We start from the raw sequence: 16,527 nt of genomic DNA on the forward strand, positions 1-16,527 counted from the left end.
TTTTTATGTAATATCCTTCCTCTAATCAGTGAAAATCATGTTGAGGCTCTATTTAACACAAGAGGGTCAAATCCATTACCTTCAGCCGCTTGCCAAATAAATTGTCCCGCTAATTAGTTTCCTTGAGAGGTTGGGATACGCTTACACAAACCGACAAGGTGGCAGACGTTTATGTTTTTTTACATTACGAGCCATCTTTTTTTACATTCCCCGGGAGACAGCAGCGGACATTGTTGCTATTCACTCTTTGTTTGCACTGATTTGCTTTTTGGCTTTTTTTTCTTAACCAAATGAGGCACTCCGAGCAGCACAGCTAAAGTTCCTGGATTTGAAGGGCTCACGATAGGCAAAGTGGTTCTGACTATTTCCAGGGGATGACTCACCCCTGCAAAAAAAATAAAAACAGCTGCCTGTTTTCATTACAAATAAAATCCCCACTCAACATGTGTGTAGGTTTGCATTCAGTCTGCTAATTGTGGGCTTCTCTTAAAAGCCTTTTTAATAAGCACGAAGCACAAAGTGCACAGCTCTTATATACGGAGGAGAGGAGGAGGAGAGGAGGAGAGGTATTAATGGAATCACTTAATACGTGAATGTGAAGTAGCTAATACGGAGCAGGGCCATCCGCCGCCTTCAAAGCAGCTTCTTTCCCTTCTTACGAGGCTGTCAGAAATGTTCAACACTTGTTTATTGCACCAGTTGCTTAGAATTGAAGCCTTGAGGTTTTTAGGAATTAAAAAGTTAATGCAGTTCTAACTCTGCTTTCCAAAACATCTCATAAATATTTCAAGATGTCTACATATGGTGATAAGTACGACTGCGATTGAGGGCCATTGCAGGTACAAAAGAGAAACTACGTAGCCGAGGGAGGGAGGTGATATTAAGAAGGAAACTCTGAATATCCGAGATTAAAGTTGAACCTTTATAAGAAGACAATTTGATATTCTCAGTGATTAAAGTAGCAACTTTACGAGAACAAAACTTGGAGAATTGCGTTGTGTTTTTTTGTAAGGAACCAAATCGCTTCACTTTACAAGGTTGGGTCAAACTCAACTGAGATGCAGCTGCCTTGTAATATGCCTGCACTTTAACTTAATTGAATATCTGAGTTTTTTTGATTTTCTCTCTGATAATTTTAGCCCTCTGAAATATTATTACTTATTTTTTTTAACCTACAATAGCCTGAATACTCGCCAAAACAGTACGGCAGAAATGTATGCCTTTTATGTTGTTGCATATGAACAGTCAGTGGTTGTGGACAAGATGGATCTGCTCGACAGCAGTGTGTCCATCGACAGCCACTTCACTTAAGCTGTCAAATGAGTCCTTGAGACAGACCCTGAACTGGTAATGCATTTTGAGCCCCACTTGAAAGGAGTGGCAGTTACATATCTGCTGGTCCAAGTGCAGTACCAGTCTTTATTAGGGTTAGATAATCTAGTTGAATAAAGATAATGTCCCAAATATCTATTTAGCGAATACATGAAAAATATAAAATGTTCCAAAGTATGAAATGTTACAAATTTAATAGAATTATTGTCTTGTGTTCCTTGAGTTTAATATAATCTGCGCTCATACATTATTTAGCTTTTCAGATGAAGTATGTTACATAAATAATTGTGCACAAACACATCACACAAATCTGAATAATTGAACATATGATGTAACTAATGGTCACTGAGCATCCGGAAAGCTAACACAGCAGTGATGCGAAGAAAAAAGGACTCAGCCCACACACATCTAATGTAACTCAAACTTAGCTTGTTAATTTGTCAACAAAATGAAATGTTCGACATTTTGAAACAGCATTCAGTTACACAACTAATCGTGACTCTTCAAAATCCACTTTAAATATGGCCTACCTACCTCTTAATGTCACTAGTTTTGTTACAAATAAAAGAAAATCTCGTAAAAAGGAATCAGTAGAGTTGCAGAATGAGTACAAACTTTCTCTTTCATTACAGTTTCAGGTACATTCTAGATATCGCACATATTGTTTTGCTTTATAGCATCTTAGCAAGTATTTTTATCTCTGGCTAAATATGAAATTAATCTCTAAAATAGAACGGTGCAGTATCAATGTTTTTGTGCCTGAGAAGATATTTATGACATACAAACATTGCCAAGTTTCACCATGTTGTTTATAGAGAAGCTCCTGGAAACCAGATGGGAAGTAATTACATTAAAAGTGGTTGCATTACCACCAATAAATCATTGCTGCATTCATTTTGATAGCCTTAGAGTTATTGCTGTGAAGCGATCGTACAATCGACCACAACTAAGTTTCAGCTTCCATGTTCGCATATTTAACAGCTCTTATCTTTCTGCACGCTGTTCAAAACAAATGCATGTTTGGATGAAGTGTAAAATAAGAAAGAGCAGGCTATGCAATAAACTTAGATGGTGAACAAAATATGACATACCTGTTAAACATTGGCTTGTTAGCGTTGTCAGTGTGAGCAAGTGGATGTTTACATTTAGCTCAAATAAGTAAGATTTGGGCTGGAGTTTTGATTTGAACATCAGTTATGCAACACATATGTGACTTGCATTTAAATGGGAAAATCTGAATATTTCTGCTTTCCGTGACACCAAGTAAATGTCATGTCATCCATCTGAGACGACGGTTGCAGTGAACTGAGCAGATAAGACGTGGTCTCCTGTCCTGTTATCTCCCAATTAAGTCTTTGCAGACTTTAGAGTCTGGAAGTATGCACAAAGGACAAATAGTGGACTTTCTGGAGGAGGCACAAAAATGAGCATAACATCTTTTGATACAGCTTTTTTTGCAAGCCCTAACATTGCTGACGAATGTCATTTTTTCTATCAGATATTGTCTATGCCATCAGGAAAAGGGAAAAACAAAACAGGAGCAGCAGTTTAGAAATAGCTCGGCGTGTATAAAAAAAAAAACTTGCAAGAGTGACGAAAACGGCGACTCACACCTCCCTCCATGCTGCACGTCGGCACTGCGTCACGCTGGGATTAATGATTTTCACGTGGAGGGGGGGTGCACGCTACACTAAGCAGCTGAGGAGATAAAGCCCCCGCAGTGAATCATCACCAGCAAAGAAACGAAATAGCAAAAAGATGGACCCCAAAAAATAAAAGGCAGTGGAAGAATGAGAGGCGCTCATAAATATTCTAATTGACGGCGTTATCACTGTGATGATTATTAAGTGTGGCCCACCAGGCTCCAATCCGGGCTAATGTAGTGGAAAGAGAGGGTCTGTGAGAGCTTTGATAGGGGTCTCTTTGTGTTTCTGTATCGTCACACGCTCATATACCTTCCGTATATCGTAGTGGACGTGTGTGTCGGACTATGGGTTTGTTCTCTCTAAAGTGTGTCTGTTTAGTGGTTTTGTAGCGTCCCTGTTTGTGCAGCCTCATGCATATATATCCCCTCCTGCACATGTTTCTAATCCCTTTAGATGTTTTGTCACAGAACAGTTTTTCCGCTGCATTGCTCATCTCCACCCCTACCAGCTTTTTAACCCACCGGCAGCAGCAGAGCAGCACTCTATGACTGTACTGCACGGACAGTAGTGAAGCCGTCAAAAAAGTGGATGCACAGAAGGAGCTTTTAGAAATCCATTTATGTTGTGTAAACCGTGCACACGTCTGCACACGTGTCATGTTTTCAACAGAACTGGTGCATCATGTTCTCAGTTTTGTGCTTAAAAAATGGTTCTGCAGAAAACCAGAGTTCGATTTTTGCAGAAATTGGGATTCAGCTTTGCATAGAACAATACCCGACATGCTCTACAAGGCATGTCGTGCATCAGTGGATCACCTTTTGTTCGTTGGTCGCCGCTGTTGTCTCGAGGCTCTGCTTTTGTCCCGGTTGCTGCTTCAGCTGAGCCAGCCCTGGGAAACATTACAGTGTGGCATAACGCTGATTTGTCCGGACTGGACTGAACTCACGATTGTGGGTCAGCATGTTCATTGTCAGGCTTTGTACGACACAATAACACACACACACACACACACACACACACACACACACACATAAGGACACGCAAGCCCTGTCTCTGCAGTCTCATTTATGCTGAATTTATCTCTGACTTGGTTGTTGAACACATGACTTTGTCCTATTTATATATATACGTACGATAAAGCTAACATAAGCTAGTTCATAATATCTTGTTCTGAGAGACGGTGAAATGTCTCCGGCTGCCAAAGCCTGTTTACAGCTGAATTGTATTCAAATGTTGTTCTTGAAATGCCCGGCAAAATCTCCTGCAGTCACATAAGAATTTGTAATTCAAAGCAATCTATCATTTGAAGGCGGACAGAAAAAAGGGCCTTGATGTCTCTCTGTGCATGTGTGTGCGTTTTGTTCTTTCCTCCTTGTCACTTTAGTGACGGCTCTATCGGTGGGAAACGAGGGAGCTCGGAGTTCCATTCAGAAACGTATCAGTTGAGCAGCACCCCCGCTGTTTAATGTTCGCTGTTTCCCTCTTCACAGATCATCACTTTTACCAGACAGTCGGATGTTTGTGGGGAAAAGTAACTGAGATAGTGCAAATTATCCCAGCTGAGTGCACGTCCTGAGAGCGAGAGGCTAAAGTGTGTATCGTCTTCCCTGCAGGTGTTTCAGCCCAGCTGACAAATACCCGTCTGAGGAGGAACACCTCCGTGGGAACCCCCTTCTGGATGGCTCCGGAGGTACGGTGGAAAAAAACCCACTCCCACAGCCTCGTCTTCTTTCCACTACATTAGCCTGGAGCAGATCCCAGTGGGCCACAGTTAATAATCATCAGAGAGATAACACTGTCAAATACAAAAATGGAATGGAACGGACGGCCTCCATCCATTCGCTTCCTGTCTAATAACAGCTCAATGCTCTAGCAGTTCATAGTCACAGACATGGTTACATCAGGAAATGATCCCCTCACATCCCTGTGTGCTCTACTCTTTATGGTAGATAACTTCCTCCTGTGTTGTGTAACAGGTTATATAAAGGGGTCTTACACCTTGAGGTTCTTGGTTCATCTGACTGGAGTTTTTATTGTGAGACCGAACGTTGTCTTCTCTTTTCAAAGTTTGCTTCCGTTTGGGAATGTTTTCATACTTACAATCATACAAAAGAGGGAAGCAGCTAAAGTTACATTACATTACATTACAGTCATTTAGCAGACGCTTTAATCCAAAGCGACTTACAAAAAGAGTAAGCGTTCCTGTGTGTTGTTTCTTATCTTGTGCTTTTTCAAATGGTCGAGCACAGAAGCCAAGAATCAAAAGCACAAAGCGGAAGATTCTGATGCACATATTTACATCCATTAACATTGTTTATTGCCAGTGCAGGAAGCAGTGTGCCTCTTTACATAGCAAGTTAACAGGTCTTAAGGAGAACGTATGTTCTATTTGAAAAAAGTTGAGTCTGATAAATTGTGGGTGTGGAGTTACAGAGAAGAGAGCTCACCAGACCTCTGTGATCCGCTTCTCATCTCTGCTTGAGTCTAGATTAACTGCTAATAGCGTAACACACCCAAGTGTCTGACCAAACTGTTGGCCAACCAGGTTGTATTGTGGGTAATGACAAAGAAGAATACATAGAATAACAAAAATGGATAAAGATAAAACATTAGCAACCTCTGATGAGAGGAGTAAAGTTGTACTCCCCTAGTTTGAAATGTGTTTCCTCCCCAGAGTGGATGTTGTTCACTGATTTGCCCTGCACAGACGAACCTTGCATATTCCCTTCAAATCAAAATGGACATTTTTACATGAGGTTTGCATGCCGTGCAAATTGTGTATCAGTGTATGCATGACGTGTTCGGTCAGGACTCAAGGATTTTAATCTCATTTGTGTAAAATGTTTGTCGTGTTGACTCTCGGAACTTGAAAGTATTTGGTCGGAAGGTTTATTGATGTCAGGAGTAAGATTTGTAAACAAGGATCGACTTTAGAAAACAGACTATAGTCTGTAAAAACTTTTTGCAGAAATTATTTTTACCTACGTTCTCAAGAAGATCTGGTTGTGTTCGTTTGAGTTGTGGGGTAAGTCTTCACAATGTTATACATCTTGGTTGAGCTTTATTTTTATTGACTTTATTGACAGATGTTTCAGGCTGTGTTGAGAGTTTATATTTGACTTTTTGGGGTATTTTGTAGCTATATCTTTTTGCAAAATAGTCTCCATGAGGGCTGATTTAAAATAGATTATTTTTTCTTGAGATTGTTATGTAGAGGTATGACTGTAGTTGTTGCGTTTTCCATGAAGAAGTGTTCGTGTGTGTGTGTGTGTGTGTGTGTGTGTGTGTGTGTGTGTGTGTGTGTGTGTGTGTGTGTGTGTGTGTGTGTGTGTGTGTGTGTGTGTGTGTGTGTGTGTGTGTGTGTGTGTGTGTGTACATTTGTGTTTCAGGATGTCTTATTATTAGCGGTCTGTTAATCATTTGTCTGTTTACATAAGTACATGCCTATTGGGGATTTGGAATACAAATTATATTGATTTCAGACAATTGAAAATATTTGTGTGTGTGTGTGTGTGTGTGTGTGTGTGTGTGTGTGTGTGTGTGTGTGTGTGTGTGTGTGTGTGTGTGTGTGTGTGTGTGTGTGTGTGTGTGTGTGTGTGTGTGTGTGTGTGTGTGTGTGTGTGTGCACACATGCCTCCCACTCAGAGATGATCGCTATTGTTGATTGGGCTCCATGTTGCCCTGAGGACATTGATGATAGACTGTGAGAGTGTGTGTGTGTGTGTGTGTGTGTGTTTGTGTGTGTTTGTGAACACCACATCGCCCACAGCAGATGATGATGAGACTGCAGCTTTGGCTGAGCTCTGTTTCACTGTTTATTGGGTTTCTTTGATGATTTTGCTCTCGTATGTGTTTGTTTGGAATGGCAATCACTAACAATACGTGAATATACTGTCTTTTGTTTTTTTAGGGATAAAGAGAGATTTTCTTAAAACTGCTTAGAAGCATATTATATTAATTCTGTTCCAATATGTTGTGTATTTTACTGACTTCGTCCTCTACCCGTCTGTCCGCTGTAGGTGATAGCATGTGAGCAGCAGCTGGACTCGACCTACGATGCTCGTTGTGATGTCTGGTCCCTCGGGATCACCGCCATAGAGCTTGGAGATGGAGACCCCCCCCTCTCTGAACTCCACCCAATGAGAGCTCTCTTCAAAATACCCAGGTGAGCATCAATCACACCTACGCAACTCTCTGCCATCGTTATCAGGGGGCTGTGAGTTTGATTCACAAATAATGGACTTTATTTATGTTTTACTGAATGACTTTGTTATGGCAAAAGATTAATGACAGAGTGTTTTTGTCCCTTTGACATCCAGATTTTCTCACTCTGATGCACATGACCGTGGTGACCCCCTAATGACAGCCTTTTTGCTGCATGTCATCACCTCCTCTATCCTGTGCCTTTTCTGTCCGTCCCTCTCATCATCCAGCGAAGCAGAAATGCCCCAAACATTATCTGAAAAACAAAAAAGTTTCAAAAGTAAAATAACTCATCACTCAGAATGATCCATTTCAGAAAATAAAAGATTATTATATTAAATTACTTGATTAAAATGATCAGATCACATTTTTTTGTCACAAAAATAAACATTAAAATATGGAGTGACACGTTTTTGTGCCGAGGTCCAGAAAGCAACTAACAAATATAGAATAGAATAGAATAGAATAGAATAGAATAGAATAGAAAATAGAGTATTTTTCAAACACTAAACAATAAAACAGTGATGCATTAATGTGTAACCGTCATTAATGTTGCAGCTGGTTAAGGTGAAACCAATTTCAGTTGCTTTATACTTGTTTGTAACTTGATCTATAACAATTACCACAGTTTGTTTGTTTATTTATATCTTTTGTTAACAATCTGAAAGTAATTAAAGTTGCCACATAAATGTATAAATGGAGTACAAAGAGAAATAATTGCCTCCAAAATGTATTGGAGTAGAAGTTCAAAGTCGCATGAAATGGATACAAGTACCTCTGCTTCTGCTGTTTTGTAAAGCCCTGAAAAAAGCCAATGCTTTAAAATTATGCAACCTTTTTCTTCTAAAGCAGATCTAAAACAAGTTGATGTTTTATCCACTGCACTTATGCAGAACGTAATAATGTAGAGAATGAGTATTGCTGCAATACTGCGGTGCAGAAAAGTCACCTTCCTCGCCCCAAAACAGTGATTTTCTTCTCTATATAGACTGTCACTAGACAAAGAACTCTTTTCATTTCCAAATGGCTTTTTTTTCTTGCCCGCAGCGGCTTATCCATAAACCAATATTCCCATTCAAATTGTGTTTGGAAGCTGAGAGCACAGCCACCTCTTCCTAATCTGTGCGTTTTCTGGCGCTGAAGGTGAAAAGTAATTGTTTACCATCTCCTGATTCCAGAGTGAGAGCTGCATAGGCACTTACAGACACCGTCATCCTACCTGTGCAGCACTTTGTCCATCACTGCCCTGAAACCGTGTACTCCTACACACACACACACACACACATGTGACCCACACATCCGACAGCTCCTGTGACATAGCTGTCCTTTGTGTTTGCTCTGGGGATCGCGCTCCACAGGAGACATCACACAGCTTCCTCAGAATCTATGTGACTGCTGCAGCCAGAGCTTCAGGCTGTCTGTTCACACTTTTCTCACTTCCCTCCTCCCTCGGCTCTGGGTTTCATTCGTTATGCAGTCGTCTTGGAAAAAGCCACGCTGAGGGCATCGATTCAAACGCACCCAGTCTTATTTAATTTAGGATAAACACTGCCAAATAGAAACAGAGGATCATCAAGGACAACCCACTTTTTGTTGTTTTCTACAATGCCTGAATGCATCCCTTAGTGCTGCTGTTTACGGTCTAGTTTCTTTATCATATTGTATTCAAAGGCTAGACACAATACAACACAATATACACCGGTACAGTGAAATACAATTCCATACAGTGTTGCTGTTTGTTTTAACCATAGTAGTAGACTGCATATACACAGGGCATATAGCTAGGGTTGAAAAAAACACTGCTCGCCATTGAAACATTTAAAAAAAGCTGCATTTCTGAACATTAATACAGCAGCAAACAAGTATTTTCTATGTAAAGATGTAGTGAGCAGGATCCAGGCCAACATTTAGCAGGCAAATTAGATAGTAAGCTTTTATGTTCGCTAGTTAGCTGAGATTTGGTGCAAAACATTTTTTCACCACTTAGAAATAAACAAGTGAGTTGGCTAGTTAGCTGGGATTTGGTAATAAACAAAATAGAGGCAAGTTAGAAAATTGCTAGTAGCCTTAGATAGCTACTTAGCTGGGATTTTGCTGAGTTTAGTTATTTCGTTAGTTTGCAAGTAGAACATTTAACCCATTACTACAAAACACTTTTTTACATCATACATCTTTCAATAACACATTTAAAACCAACATCAATTGTTACTTTATATAAAACATTTATGTCCAATGTATGTGGATATACAACATGTCTTTTATATATATATATATATATATACATAGTATTATGTCCACATAGTATATCATACAACATGTCCACATTGTACATTCAACAACAGATATATATATACCTATATATTCTTTTGGACATTTACCATTTAGACCTAAACTCACAAAGAGAAAGATCTTACAAGGGAAAAAAGTCCAAATAAATTAAGGCTCTCGACTTGTGAGAGAGACTGGGAAGGATTGTAATGAAACCCTATGAGCAGAAGTCAAATCCCTGCTCAAGGCATCAGACTCTGGAGCAGGTTAGAGATGAAAAGTGCTCTTCTAATTATGCACACGTGTAAAGGTTTAAGCTTTTATCCCTCATTATGTGCAAAAGAGAAGATTTGAATTTGCCTCACATACTCTACAGAGTGAATTTATTAAGGGACACAGTGGGCAAATACAAAGTTAACTTCAGTAAGAGGTGTATAAACATGAGAGCTCTCTTCTGTACAATACATCCTCATATTCGTATCCAGGGAATTCAAAACTCTAAATAGTTGTAATTTAAGTTTTTGTTATCCGGATAAGAAAAACACTTTAATAGTCACAGATTTAGCAGAGCAGACTCTGCCTCATGCATTTGCCGTCTACATTTGGGCGCGCTGTGTGATAAACAGGAGATGCGTGTCCTCTCATTAGACCAATTTATTGCTGTCAGAGCCAACGTGAAAGAGGCCCCCGTACATTAGCAGGCAACATTGACTTCCTCACGGTTTGCCAGGAGCCCTCTTGTAAAAAGGTACTCGAAAAGCAGAATGTGGAATTACAGCAATTAGCTCAGTTGTTCGGCGGCTGTGAGGCTTGACCTCTTAACGGCGTGTGTCTGTTTGAATGAGAGTTTTACAGGAGAAGACCTAAAGCTTTTAAGATCTGGCTTTGTATGTGACAGCAGGTGTTACTGACTTTTGCTTTTTATGTTATAAATGTTGCAAATTTCCCCGCTGCGGGACTAATAAAGGATTATCTTATCTTATCTTATCTTATAAAATCAGCCGTCTCAACCACCCAGCTGCACAGGTGGAGCGGTATTTGTTAGTGCCTCATGCCACCTTAGAAAACGCCTCTGGATGTCCTCGATGATGAATAGTTAAGATTTCACTCCGTCGTTCCAGTCTGTGCCTCGGCCTTTTGTTCTCCGGCCCGCCTGCGTAAATCCCATCTCGTCTTATCTTTCCATTTATCTTTTTTCCATTCCCTCCCCTTTAACAGAAATCCTGCGCCTACTCTCCACCAGCCGGAGCTCTGGTCCGACGACTTTAATGACTTCATCTGCAAGTGAGTGCGGATGCCTTTGTGTTTGTTTCGCCTCTGTGAATAATAAATATTTTCACTGATGATACAGAACCAGGCGCACTTTGAATATAAATACAAAAAAATCATTGCACTCTACCTCCTCCTCTATGCTTTTCTTCTTCCTTCCCTCAGATGTCTGATTAAGGACTTTGAGCTGAGACCAAATGTGCTAGACCTCCTCCAGCATGTGTTCATCAAAAAGAGTGTTGGCAGAGAGAAAATACTGCAGAAACAATTGATTGAACTCATTGATCTCAACCAACAAATTGGAGTCATTGATAAAACAAGGTACTGTCTTAACTGTAGTCATATGTATGTTTCTTTTCCAAAATCTCTATGTGTATTTGTGACATTTAGAGTCTCACTTCTCCTATTTGTCTGGCAGTATGAACAGAATACTCAACATAAAGTGTTTTGATAGATTTTGTTTTAAAACCCAAGAAAAACTAACACTCTGCAAGCCTTCCTGTCAGCGGGGGTTTTTTATGGTAGGCTGCAGCTTAGTTTTTTGCAGACAGTATAATCCAAATTACCCTCCTTGCTGGATGTTTTACAAGCCCTGTCACTCCAGCATAAACAACGACTCAATCCTGCTCCAGCATTTACTCCAGTTGCAGGCTGCACAGTTTGTGTCACATGAGTCAAAATGCTGCTCGCCCAGGAAGTGTGTGTTGCCCGTACGGTCGTGAAATGTTAATCCCATTTCTGTCATTCAAGCCATCATGGAAAGACAGACAGAAGCACAGACAGTAATGACAGGTAACCGATGCCTATGTGACCTTTACGCCACTGTAGGAGTAGATGGTAATTAGCTTTTCGTTTTGTTCAGTAAGAGCTTGTTGTTTGAAGTCAACTACATGGGCTGATTTTTAGATTGGTTTCATGCTTCCAACCTGCCCCCCTTTTTTTTACAACCTTGTCTTTGTGTATCCTCCTGTCATTTGATGCTGTAGTGTCACTGAGGTTGTGATATTTGCTGTAAACCAACTACAGCAGCCGATGAGCTCCAAACCTCACCAACGTTCAGCGCTCATACAAAACGCGAGCAGCGTTCTTGGTCAATGTACTGTAGAATGCACAGAGAAATTAATTGGTTCAATTTACTACATTTATCATCAGCACTGATTGGACATGCACACAAAAATATGTCAAATTCTCCCTTTAAATCTTTAAAATTATGGAGGCTTCCATCTACAATTTCCCTACTATGCAGAGTCTGTAAAAGTCAATATACTTAAATAAATGGTCTGGTCTGTTGATGTTTTGCAGTGCACAAAGATAGATACTTATGGCTGTTATAAAATGGGATTAAAAAGGAAGATTTATCATTTAATAAGACATAGTTTAAGTTTATTTCAGTCAACTTCTGGCCGCCTACACCTGGTGAAACCAACAGTTGGAGTCTGGCAGCGGAAATGGAAATTGCACACTGATGGGCGCCATGATTTAGCATTAATGCTATATAGTATTATATTCACATTTAGATATTTATGTAGTCATAGCTTTGTTAGTATTTACATTGTTTAGGGTTTGTTTTAAGTGTAAACATGTACCTTTCTGACTGAGCAAATACCACTGGCATTATGTGCTCCTAATGCAGTGCATTTAGATTACTTCGAGTGTCATCTATACATTGCATACATTGCTCAGTGAAAGCTGGTTGTGGGTTCTGTGAGTTGTAGGCATGAACGCATCCACACTAAAAGAGGAGGCCACATGAAGACACAGACCGACCCAGATGAGGTGGACGACCTCGCCACCCTCGAAGTTCTTGATGAGGTGAGATTGTGTAAGATAAAGCAGTGATGATTGCATCCAAGGTATGCTAATGTGCAATAGAGTCTTTATAAAGACACAATCCAAGAGCCCCACTTTTTAAAATGTTTTTTACCCCGATCACCTAGGCTGTTAGTAATAAATGCACTGCAGCATCTTTTGCACGAAAAACATTAAGAGCAATTTATCACATCTGAGCGTTGCATTGACACATTGAATGAAACAATCAGTCTCAGTTGCCAGCGGATATTTCCACCCATCCCTCAAGATGAGGAGCTCTGCTGGTACGAGGGAGGCAGTGCTGCCCTGCTGTTGTTGATGTACCTGTCCTGGCAGCGAGAATAAAAGAGAATTAATCACCGTGTGACATGAAGATAATACATTGACGTAACAGATGTTAGAGGCCTCGACTTGAGTCGGGGCATAAGCTAAAGTACTGCTTGTTATCTATAATAATATGCTTCTGACAATGTGAATTTGTTTACTAAACATTTAATAACTGTTGTATGAATTCTTTTATTTTTTTTTAGAACACTGTCACAGAGCAGCTGCAGAATCGCTATGGACGAGATCAGATCTACACGTATGTGGGAGACATCCTCATCGCCGTCAATCCTTTCCATAAGATGGAGATTTACACTCCTCAGGTCTGTTTCTGTGTTTTTCCTTAACATACCTGTGCTCAATAATGCACTGAATGTAGCCGAGCACGTCTCATTACTGCCTCTGCAGCTCTTCAGTCTGCTGCATCCTGTCTGGCCTCACCTGCACACAAACACTGACTGTATTTTCCTCTCAGTCATGTTTTTCTTTAACTGCTTTTCCTCCTCTCCTCCCAGAACAAAACAAAAATGTGTTGTAAAGACAGACGTCCATTTGGTTGTAGTGCAAAATAGCTAGTTTATTTTCTCCCACACGATATCTACACTATGTTATCCTCTACATTCATATGCATATTTTAGATTCTCTACCCTCTCTTCTTCATAGTACACCAAGATGTACATCGGAGCCAAGCGTACAGCTAACCAGCCACACATCTTCGCCGTGGCTGATATCGCCTACCAGTCCATGGTGTCATATAATACAGACCAGGTAATGTAGTGCTCAATAATTATTTTATAGCATCCTGAGTGCTACATATTTACTTTTAACTCAACTTGTTTCAATGAATCCAGTGTTGTCTTTGAGTTAACCATCTGCACAAACGCAGTCAAATGTAATTTTGTCGTTGTAGCATTTAGTGTCACATAAAAAAAACATGATTATCTGGTTTAATAGAGTTAAAGTAATAGTGGTAGTATAAGTATTGAGGTGTAGGTCAATAAATATGAGTAGCATCTTTATGTTATTATTTATTAAAACATATTTTTATTTAGAATCTCTGTGATTTCCTGTGTGCAGTGTGTTGTGATCAGCGGGGAAAGTGGAGCTGGGAAAACAGAGGGTGCTCATCTGTTGGTACAGCAGCTGACAGTTCTTGGAAAGGTGAGTCATAAAAAACATAAAGACCAACACTAATGCGCTTCCCATGTGATAAATAATGAGCATCTTTTTGCCAAAATAGTTTGACAGTTTGCAACAAATGTGAATCCTGAACCGGGAACCTGCTCATCTCCAACACGCTGTGAATACGAATGTGAGCTAAATAAAACGCATTTTAGGCAATTTGAACATCCTATGATAAGTTGATTTGAGGTTTCAGCTGATGCCAGTCATGATGAGCAACCCAGCTGAAAAGAAAGTTCCCTTTCAATTGACTCCTTTCACAGCCGAAATAATCAGTGGCAATGTCACTTTGGATGGAAATAGCATGAATAGAAAAAGCCACATGGCAGGAATGCATTTCTGTGACAATATGATTATCACTTCCACTGTATTCATTTCCCATTTGCTTATCCGGAATAATGTTTCATTCAGGCCAATAATCAGACGCTCCAGGAGAAGATCCTGCTGGTCAACAGTCTGGTGGAAGCGTTTGGAAACGCCTGCACCGTCATCAATGACAACTCCAGCCGCTTCGGCAAGTACCTGGAGATGAAGTTCACCTGCGGAGGAACGGTGGTCGGAGCGCAGATATCCGAGTACCTGCTGGAGAAATCCAGGGTCATCCACCAGGCAGTGTAAATATCACTAACTCCCCTTTTTTCTTTTTGTCTGTTTGTGTAATGTAAGCGACCTCACTGTTTCTAAACTTCCTTTGACATTCATTCATATAAATTCAAATCATGTCGCTGTGCGTTTTCTGAAAAAAACATTTCCCAGAAGGTTATTTTTCTGCCTGCTGGCCCGAGTTCAGCGTGTAATAGACTCTGTCTCTCTGTTCTTTACACCTCGACTTCTCCATTTGAAAGCGGTGGCATTTGCCTTCAGCCTGCACTTCAGTCACTCCATCTTTTCTTCTTATCGTGTGTCTGGGGAGTGGACTGGGTCAAGTGGAAGGGCTAGCTTATTTCCTGTTTGATCAAAGATTGTGGTCTTGCAAGTGTTCTTAGTGGAGCTTCAAAGGCAGACTCCAGTATTTCAGTAGAAAACAGACACACAGTTCAGAGGGTTTGATTTGGCTGCGAGCATTGTGTGTAGCTACAGTTCCCTGTTGCCTGTTATTTGGTACCAATTTAGGGGGAAATAGCAAAAGGTGAATTCATGCTGAGCAGAGCTTCAGCAGACATTGTATTTCTGTTTTCACTTGCTGAGTACTGTGGAGCCTGTACACTAACAAAATGTAGTTAAAAGTTGTCCATATAGGTTGTATTCGCCAATATCCAAGTTTTTTCTTCAATTTGTTCTTGAGAAAGTTCAGAAGAAAAGTCTATGTCAGATTCACGACGTGTTCTTAAACTGCAGAATTGTTCTTATAATGATAAATCCCATTGTCCTCGTAAAAAAGGTCTTAATCCGTGTAAACATACAAAAATGGAAACAAACTGTCATATGTTATTACATAATACGCTTATATATAAGCGTCAGATGTTAATATAAAATAACACAAAAAAAGATGCATGGGATGATTAGCCACTAATTTATGGATGGCATGCTTCCCAATAAAAAAAATGATGTGAATTGTAGTGTTAGTGTAGTGTTTAATTATTGAATAAGGCGTTGTCAAATACAGAAAATAATTATTTGAAACATTCTAAATGATAAAAATATTGCCTTCGTCCAATGTCAGCTCAGATCAGTTCCAGTCCCAGCGACCCTGAATAGGATAAGCGGTTACAGATGATGGATGGATGGATAAAAATATTATTTGAATTTATATAATATGTACTTTATAACATTATACAACTGTAGAAGCAATCTGTCAGCATTCAAATGTGCAGAAGTCTGCTCTTGTGTGCGTAGATTGGATTATAAATCCCAAATAGGAAAACATTGGTGAATATCAGTAAATACTGTCTATGTGCTTTTTAGCTTTTAGCATTTCTTAAATATTGTCTTATATTTGCAAAACAAGAGTGGCATTCTTCCAAAGAGTAACATGGCTTACATCACATGCCTTGAGCTTTTAAGAGCTGAGTTTCCAAACTACATCTTTGTGTGTCTCCACAGAGGGGAGAGGAACTTCCACATCTTCTACTACATTTACGCCGGCCTGGCTGACAGGAAGAAACTAGCCCACTACAAGCTCTCCGACAGCAAAACACCTAAGTAGGTTTGACATTCCTCAGCCCTTCTCCTAAAACATTTTTTTCATATTTTCCTTCTCACACTGCAAACTTCCCACTTTCCCCGAGACCCACAGTCCCGATCTTTGTGTTTCCTTTTTTTGTTGATCTGCAGGTATCTGCTGAACGAGCACATTAAATTAGGGCCTGACATAGTGAGCAACACCTTCTACAAGGAGCAGTTCGATGCAGTGGAGCAGTGTTTCAAAGTCATCGGATTCACCCTGGAGGTAAAAAACTACTGCATTAATCACTGGCTATAACCTTGATCCTAACATTCATACAGAATACTTTCTCTCACACTCTTAGTATTATATATGTAATGTATAAAAGTC

The 16,527-nt window shown here is 40.0% G+C and overlaps 1 protein-coding gene across 1 annotated transcript in view; it reads left to right on the forward strand.

Moving 5' to 3' along the window:
• The window catches only part of myo3a (myosin IIIA), a 65,640-nt gene that overhangs the window by 23,794 nt on the left and 25,319 nt on the right, over positions 1–16,527 (forward strand). The window contains 11 exon segments of the mRNA XM_054622582.1: positions 4,592–4,668; positions 6,998–7,143; positions 10,668–10,733; positions 10,884–11,039; positions 12,434–12,530; positions 13,058–13,174; positions 13,515–13,619; positions 13,929–14,012; positions 14,445–14,647; positions 16,077–16,175; positions 16,308–16,422. Coding sequence (XP_054478557.1) covers positions 4,592–4,668; positions 6,998–7,143; positions 10,668–10,733; positions 10,884–11,039; positions 12,434–12,530; positions 13,058–13,174; positions 13,515–13,619; positions 13,929–14,012; positions 14,445–14,647; positions 16,077–16,175; positions 16,308–16,422 — 1,265 coding nt within the window.

Source organism: Anoplopoma fimbria, chromosome 21, assembly GCF_027596085.1.
Source record: "Anoplopoma fimbria isolate UVic2021 breed Golden Eagle Sablefish chromosome 21, Afim_UVic_2022, whole genome shotgun sequence".
NCBI lineage: Eukaryota > Metazoa > Chordata > Actinopteri > Perciformes > Anoplopomatidae > Anoplopoma > Anoplopoma fimbria.